Genomic DNA, 9,326 nt, shown 5'->3' on the forward strand with positions numbered 1-9,326 from the left:
TGCCATGCCTCATTTTTAAATGTCATAATCAAACATTTAATTAAATCGCACCTAAAATCAGCTTAAAAATACTTATTGTTTAAATATAACGAGTCCACATAATATTGATCTCTCTCTAAGTGTATTTAACCTTTGACTTATATTGATGCCATGCCTCTCCAACTATAAAACCCCAACTCACGAAGGGCTCCGACCTCACGTGGACGATGGCAGAGGGAAGGCAGTCCCGGCGGCCTCCGCTAGCTGCAGACGATTATGAATACAGTGCAGATATTATTTCACAGATTAATTCCAGTGACCTGGAGCCTCCAAAGGAAACTATATTTTCCTCTGTATTTCCAGAGAAATCAGCAGGGATTTCTCTGGATTTGAGTCTGTCGTCGTCCTCGTCATCCTCTTGTTTTGATCGCACTGCGTTGGCTATGGCTAAAGCTAATTCTAAGCACATCCGGATGACAGGCATGGTCGTTTTCATTATAAAGACTTGAAGGAAGGCGTTGGGAAATCCAAATTATACAAGCACTACGCAAGAGCAATGGGGATTTCTGAGCAGAGTAGACGCCGCAAGAGTGCCGCATGTAACCAGAGTTTTGTAGAGCTGTCTCCTTATTCTGAAGAGGGATGCGAATCGCTCGACTTTGGCTGTAATTTCTGCGCGAGAAGGTTTCACAACGCTCAAGCATTAGGAGGCCACCAGAACGCTCATAAACAAGAGCGCGGCTCCCAAAAAGTTGCGCGCCGATGTCACGTTTCTCTCAGGCATACGGTAAGCAATTGGATTGGTACTAATACATATGTTTCAATGCTTCCAAGAGCATGTTCTGATAAGGCAATCAGGCATAGTGGGCCTGCATATTACTTGGTTGAGAAAAACTCCCATCATGTGGATATTCCAGGTTCAGCGACCAACCTGCGGCAAAGCCACGTTGGCAAATCGACAGCCAACCCCAAATATTCATTTCATTTCAATGGCCACCAGGACGAGACGATTTTAAAGTTTAATGGATACATGACTTCAGATTGCAACGACCGTTTTCAATGGCCGGGGAATCTGAAATACCTAAAGGAGGCATCTTGTTCAAAGAATTTTCGAACGCATACAAATCTATCGGTGGAGGAGACGAGAGGTAACCCCGGCATACTTCTAAAAACCATACAAAACAGCGAGAACATCTCTGCGTTAGATTTATCTCTCAGGCTCTGATATAAAATTGCTTGCCTTTGTGTTTACCCTTTTCATTAGCTATATCTACTGTTTTTGTTACGATCCAAGTAAGGGTATTGTCTATTTCAAATTTTAAGCATTATGCAGTGAGATAATCATTGATTCACTGTTTTCTATTTCTTTTATTAGATAAAAATACAGTGATACTTAATGGACAGTATGCAAATGTAAGGCAATGAGGCAGTAGTGCACAGTGCTTAATATTATGCACTACTTGATATTTTTCTTATTATTAGATAGTTACATTATTTTTGTGTTTTCTTTTTTAAATAAAGGTACAGCTACTAGTATTTTTTTAAGAATGAAGGGTAAACTCAATCTATAAGATTGTCTACTAAACTTATGTTGGATTGCAGATTTTTGGAATCTAACCGTAGAATAAGAAACCAATTAGTTGACATTTTTTACCTAAAATCTAAAATCTACCTTAAAAAAATACCTGCTTTTCAATTTAATTTACAATAAACTTACCCATGATTAGCAATAAGGGGTTGACAATATGCACCATGTTGCAAGTTTGTACACCAAATTTATTATAAATTCAACCCTAATTTATTTTAGATTTAATGATGTGCAACTTTTATTGTTCTCCGTACTGGTTTTAGTTTTGAATATCGTTAGTTTATGTTTTACTGCCGTGAGAGTAGATGGCATTTTATCGTCTCTAATATAGAAAAACCAGGCCCAAGTATCGTTTGATTTGACGATAAGTTGTGTTATCTAAGTGTCACGGTATGCTCACGTGAACTATACAAAATCAAATATCACTTACCGGTGGCGATATTTCAGCAGTTCACGATTTGTCGTGAGATATCTCCTTAACCTCTGTTATCGGTCATAGAGTGAATTTATCTGTCGCGGGTTTGATAAATTATGGGTTTGTCTAACTTGCTATTTTAATATCCCTTACTTGAAGGTCCAAAGGATTTATTGTTTATTTTTCCCTCTTTCTTAATGATTTTACACCAAGGATTGTATCGATGTTCGGTGTATATACCGTGTTTGTTTACTTTCATATCATTATTGTGTTATCGTTAACAACAATGTTTTATTACTAACAATAACACACATTATTATTTTTATTTTATTTATATTAGTGTATTTTTATTTTGTTTATATTATTGTTAATCATATTGACATATAAATAAGGTATTATTATTCATATTATATTTCTATATGTGGTAGAAATTAAATATGCACACGAAAATGTTAATGTTGGACTAAAATTACGATTATCATTGTGTGATTAGGCACTATTAATTTTATAATAGTGAATATTGTAATAAGAATATACTTGACATTATTTTGATGATCATGGTGTGATTAGGCAGTGTTAATTTTATAATAGTGAATATTTAAGAATATAGTTGACATTATTTTGATTTTGTTAAGCAAACTTTTTTTACACTTGGTATTACTATATCTTACTAGTTGACTCATTAGTAACGAACATATCAATTTTTACTTTACTATGATAAAGAGGAAAGAAAGTAACTAAAACTTCTACACAATTGGTAGAGAAGAATATCTAACTTGTGCTCATTTAAAATCTTGCAATCTTTAGTGGATAACTAGGATGAAGAACGTTAGCTCCAATTAACTTGAACAAAAAAACAAACAAAGACATGTTCTCTACTCTATGATAGTAAAACCCTATACGTCGTTTGAAAAAACTAAGTAGAAATCTTTGTACATCTATTTGATTAGTTTAGCAAACAACATAAAACCAATGACAAGAAAACGTACGTCGATAATATGGAGTGGATTTGAAAGGCATGTTGGTAGGTGAAAATGGGACAAAAGGGAAGTTTTATTTTATGTTGAAAATATTATATCTATACATTTGTGTGGTGGGATAACTTGGAATCCTTTCTCTTTTGATTTTCTCCTTTTCAAGGATATCTAATGTTGAATTGTCTTCAACCACGTCTTCCATTAGTTCTTCATCGAACCTTTACAATAAAACTGGTCATTACTTTGTATAAGAAGAAGCAAATCATAATTTCGTAACTTCTGTAATACCTAACATAATAATTAATAGAACCAACCTAAAATTTAGGAATCACATATGAACTTGGTAGGTTATAGGCCTCTTTATATTTTTAGGGCTTAGGTCCACTTTCTAAAATAATACCCATGCTTTGGGCACATCGATAGTGATCAAAGTGGAAAAAATCAACTTCATGTCATTCATAGATCAAGTGTGTACAAGTCAAAGGGGAGTAAACATGTATTTCCCCTATTCTCATGGCATATACAAAAATGTAAAAGGAAAGGATATATACATTAATAAAATCAAGGAAATTAAAAATGCCATGGGTCACAAGACAAATCTTGCATCTCGCACGACGTTTCCCACCTCATCAATCAAAAGCACTCAGATTTGCAGAATGAACTAATACTTGAGCACAGGGATTGAAGATCAAAATGGTGGGGCTTCTGGATTCAAGATGACCTTCCTAAGAGCCTCAAGTGACATTAGAAAACCCTTTTCTATATTCATGAAAATGGATCTGTTGGTATCATTCTTTCAACTCTATGTTGTATTGAATACCACCGAAGCCTTCGCAAATATCATTTGTAACTTCCTACTCTTTTCTTTCAAGGTCTTGATGCTATATCATATTTTTGAGTTGACCTCTAACACTGATGCAGTCGTCATCACCTCAAATAACCCTAACCCCATCATGTTTACTTTCAAGCCATTCTATGGTGCTATGGTTTCCACCACCGATGCAATCAATCGTAGAACTCTCACTCCTCTCGTCGGTTGGGCCTCTATAGTTCGTGCTATGGGAGATTTGTTGGCTTATTGAAAAGGAAATGTTCTTACAAGGTTTGATTTGAATATATTTTTTGACTTTGTCAATGAGTCTGATAATCAGAGAAATTATTCTCTATTACAGAGTCTCTCCTGCATGCCAAATGAATTTTTTTACCCCAAATATCGTGAATTTCCCACCCTTTATGAGACCATTCTTAGATGGTTCCTTTCGTATGTTGGTAAAAGCCTTAGATTTAGTCTCCTCATTTGCTATAAGAATTGGGGATCAAAAGCAACTGTCCTTTGGCAATTTTCAACTCTTATATCATAGAAGGCAACTTAATGACTTAAAACCCCTGAGAGAGTATGGCATAAACAATGATTCCTATGGTCTATAGATTGAGAGGTGGAGCTAAGGGATGGCTAGTGTATTCCTCTTCCCAACCAAAGTTATTTAAGGAGGTCCTAAAGCTAGGACATTCACTTTTGAACCCCAAAGACCTATTAGGGTCAGCATTTCTTATGGATCAGGCAATCAATACTCCATCTCTTGAAGTGAAAAATATTTTATCCAACTTCATTGTAGCAGATTATGAATGACATGTGATTATTCCCATTTTAATGGATCTTGGACCTCATATCTGTCTTTAGGATTAGGTACAACAAAATTGGTCATAGAATATAGAATAATGTGTTTTCTAAAAAGGACTCTTTGTATTTCTCTTCAAAAAATTTGAGAATTCGTAGAATGTTTTTTATCGGGGAACCTAATTTTAAGGTTGTTTTCATCTCTCACAACAACCTTGGTTTGTTGATTTTAATCCTCTTGCCATGATGGCTCAGGAAAACCTAGTCTGACTTAGGCTTCCTAACTTACCCATCCATTTGACACAACTAGATATCTTACCCAAGGCAGGAGATTCGCTAGGTTCCTTCATCAAAATAGACATGGATAAGCTTGCAAAAGGAATATTTATGTACGTTTATATATGTGTTGAAGTGGACCTTAGTAAATGTTTGACAAACAAAATCCTTCTCAAATGGTGGGGTAGTTTTTATTTGCAACCATTGGATTATGAAAGCATCGCTTTCCGTTGCAGTATTTTCCAACAACCCATTCCTCTTCAAAATGAATTCCCCTTTTCAAAAGAAGCCTTCCCCCCATAAATCTATGAAAATGTGTCATAGATGGATATTTCCAAAGGAAGAAAAAGGGTCCATGAGAACTTCAAGTAAAAAACAAGAAAACCCATAGTGACATAAGACGTTTACCACCAAATCAAATCCTTCAAACTTACCCTAGCATCATGTTTAACCATCTCATCACTCAGTAGAGGTGGGCCATCCTTCAAATGACAATGAAAGAGACTCATCCATAGTTGTGGGTTCGAAAATGAGTGGGCAAGACCATACCCATGAATAAGATAATTTAGATAGTGATAAGGAAACTGAAATTACAAAAGAACCTTTAGCTATGAAATTGTCTCAAAGAAATATGTCATTGTGCCACCCAAAGTTTTTCCTAACAATTCCTATAACTGGATTGACAACTGTAAGAGAAGAGGAGAAAATAAATAATTCACGATCAATCATGTGATCTAATACTAGGAATGTAGTATATGTAGTATCATGTGATGTGCATATCAATGAATTGTTATAATGTGTTATTTTAATGTAATACATGTTAAACTTACAGAAAAAATCAAGAAAAATCCATAATATTTCCCATGTGATGGGATAAATTACAAGTCTCCACACAATACATGCCATGTAATAATGCACATTAGGGCTAAGACTACATGGTACATGCAAGTCTATGCAACATAATAATATATTTATTTATAGACAATTGAGCATATAAGGAGACATATTTAAGTAATAATGAATTTTGATAAATGGTTTTCTAATCTAGGTTTAAATTATCATAAAACTTATACTGAATCTGGGTTTAAATCGGCATAAAAATTATACTATTTAGACTAGGTTCATAAAAACTTTGTTTGGAAAAAAATTAAACTTAGTATAGAGAACGAAATCATTATAATAATATGAAGTCCTAAATATAATGTGCAAAAAAAATAGACTACTTCAATTATTTACAAATATTATCTGGTTATGATTTTTGAAGAAAACAAATTAGAAAAATCCATACTATCAAATTAATACAAAGTTAGGGCGTGTGCATGGATAAAGATAGATAACTTATGTAATTTTATTTATTTTTTATATTTACATTTACATAAAACAACAATGCTAAAATTAATAGTTTACATGTCTCTTGAGAAGATTATTTTATATTTTTCTGAGTCGTGGACCTATAGCAATGGACATAGAGTAATGGATTTACACCGCACTTAAACTTCATTGGGGTGAGGGTGCATATAATATATATGTAACTCAGATTAGAAATTATTATTTCTTTATGTAGTTTGCACTGATAATATAGATTCCACTTATGAGTACAAAATACCAAGGAATCAAATTGTTAAATCTTTGAAAATATTTAGATTATTCAAAAGACACCATTTCAATAAAGTTTGGGTTGAGAAGAAGAAAGAGTCAACATTTCAGAATAATTATCATTTATTTTTGGAGATTATCGAGGAAAGTTCCTATGAAATATTCAAAAACCTAACTCAGAATTATTGAACGAATGGAATTTATGCGTCTCCAAACTATATATTTTAACATTGATACACTTGCATCTTTGGCCGAGTTAGGAAGGGAGCTTTGATAAGATTATACTACATGAAAATTGATAGCTTGTGTTTAACTATTTGATACAATGCACTGATATGAAAAATTATTGTGTTTAACTATTTGATACAATGCACTCATATGAAAAATTATACTAATATCAGGCTGTATAATTATATATTTTAAATATCCAATTAGCTTAATAGTAATGGTCTATTTTTTTTTAGTAAAAATTCTATAAAAGTTTTTGGCATGTTAATTTTTTTTAAATATTCCATTAATATAATAATCATATTTTTCTTAGAAACTAAGCTATAAAACTTTTTGGCTTTTTTTTGGATTATACATTATTGTAATATATTTATGTCATCTTATTTGTTCATATATTTTTGATATAAGTTAAAATTGAGAAAAACTTTTGTATAGCCTTAAGATTAATCCAAAAAAGTAGATTACATCATATAGTTAGAAACCATGTCCACTAAATCCATCAAACATATCATTACTAAAATTCTTCACACATTAATTATTAATTTTTTCCATGTACAATCAACTTTTCATATCTATCATATTCATGAATGATCACAACAAAATGTTTAATTAATTAGAAAGAACATGTGCATAATACATTTCAATCATGAGACTCCACCTCTTTATCAAGGTGTTGTATTTCACAGGTTACACTACATGAAAATTCGTAATGTATGGTCTACTAATTCTTACGATATATTCATATGAATATTCATAGTAGCAGAACCATCTAATGTAGATATCTTAATTACCTAATTTCTTCCTCAACTGTAATGGTCAATTTCGTTGAGAAAATTAGAAATTTATGATCATGTTACTTTTATGGATTACTTTCCATATTATACCTCTTTCTCGTATAGTCATTTTTTTAAACCACTTTGGATATCCTTCGTATAATTTAGCTCCAATGAAAAATAACCTTGTAAGACAATGTAATGAATGTATATAAAACTAATAGAAAGAAGTGGAGAACTAAATCAATAATGAGACAATATATTGATGGAACCAAGCATTACCAAACATAGAAATACAAATATGAAGCAAGGGACACTAGGAGTATATACTCCAAAATAGCTAAACTCTAGTATTTGTTTCTATTATAAAAATGGTGCCATTATATAATCATAGGTGACCATAAAATCTGTTCTTGATTATATAATTAGTTCAAACCATATCTAGAACTATATCAACAATATCTCTATAGTTAAGTCAAGATATCTTCATCCCTAATTTCTGTCATTTGTCCCCATCTCTCATTCCTATACAAACTTCTAAAATTACTCTACATCATTATAAATCCATCATTTTATTTAGAAATTATTCATGATCACATGTAGGAGTTATTCGTTCATACTCCCCCATAACTATTATATTGCAATCCTCATTGATTTGGGCCCCTTTTCCTTTATCTTCTATGCTCTTTTCCTTTGGTAGTCATTATCTTTAGTCTTTTGTGATCTATCATCTTCTTCATTCTTGATTTTTCATCTTCTACCTATAAAAAATCAACATTGTTGAATTCCATATAAAAAAGTTACCATCCACTAGAGTACATGGGAAATCAATGGCTATACCCATGGCTTCACTAGGAAGCATTTTCTCAAAGATCAACTATTCTAAATATTTTCACTCCCCAATATGCACAGGAATAAAGGAACCTATTTGATACTTCAATGGAACAAATGATTTCTTCATGGGATCCTATCCATAGGGGCATTAATGCTGCTACAATGTTTTGTAGATTAGCTCATATGAATCACTCTTCCTCTAGCTCTAATTACCATCTCACAAACCTGTGTTTCATAATTTCCTTTGCTTGAGGTTGTGTGGATTACCCCTAGCTATCGCATCCTCAATGATCATTCCCTTACTATCACACTTTTCCTTTTGGTGGACTACCTCAAATTTGTAATTATTACCATGATCATAAATATTCTTAACAATTCTTACTTGTCACTTCTTTGTTTCCTTTAGCAAATTATCTCTCTTAACAATTCATTTTTCGTCTAGCACAAAGCTCTCTCTACAAAGAGGTTTTTAGAGCACCTTCAACTTTTGAACATAACAAATTTTGCTATAAACATTCCTCATTACGGCTGACATCATCATTTGACTCAATTACATACAATTTCAAATTTTCTTTCCAAGGTAATCTATCCTTTATAGAAATATTGGATGAATACCATGTTCAAAAACGTTATTTAGGCAGGTGCACTAAAATGCTTAAGGATGTAATTTTTTATCTGAACACACAACAATTTTATTCTTACATTGCTTCAATTACTTTTTCTTGTCTATGTTGAATCAAAAGTTCATCCTTGTCTTTGTTTCTCCCTTCCCTTAGGTTGCTTTAAAATTTCTTCCTCACCATTTTTTCTTTTCTCTTGATTCCTCCTTTACAATTTGCTTTTGTTCCTTGACATCATATGTTTAATCCAAAGATCCTCACATTTGTTTATTCATTCACCCTTGTCCGACAATTTTCTTCTACTAGGCCCTTCATTTTGCTATCCATGTTCTTTTATTATCAATCTCTTATAACTTTATCTACTCTTCAATGTGTTTTCCTTCTTGCCTCTCTTAGATTTAATGTGCCTCTTCCTCCTTAGC

At 32.6% G+C, this 9,326-nt stretch overlaps 1 protein-coding gene across 1 annotated transcript; it reads left to right on the plus strand.

Moving 5' to 3' along the window:
• Positions 1 to 535: 535 nt before the first annotated feature.
• On the plus strand, positions 536 to 1,204 carry LOC149168816 (zinc finger protein 7-like). Its single transcript, XM_089424987.1, has one exon. It carries the CDS (start codon positions 536 to 538, stop codon positions 1,202 to 1,204), a length of 669 nt encoding a protein of 222 aa, XP_089281113.1.
• The last annotated feature ends 8,122 nt before the right edge of the window (positions 1,205 to 9,326 follow it).

This window comes from Pinus tabuliformis, chromosome 4_2 (assembly GCF_031772625.1).
Source record: "Pinus tabuliformis cultivar Carrire ecotype Pingquan chromosome 4_2, CPIR1, whole genome shotgun sequence".
NCBI classification, from domain to species: Eukaryota; Viridiplantae; Streptophyta; class Pinopsida; order Pinales; family Pinaceae; genus Pinus; species Pinus tabuliformis.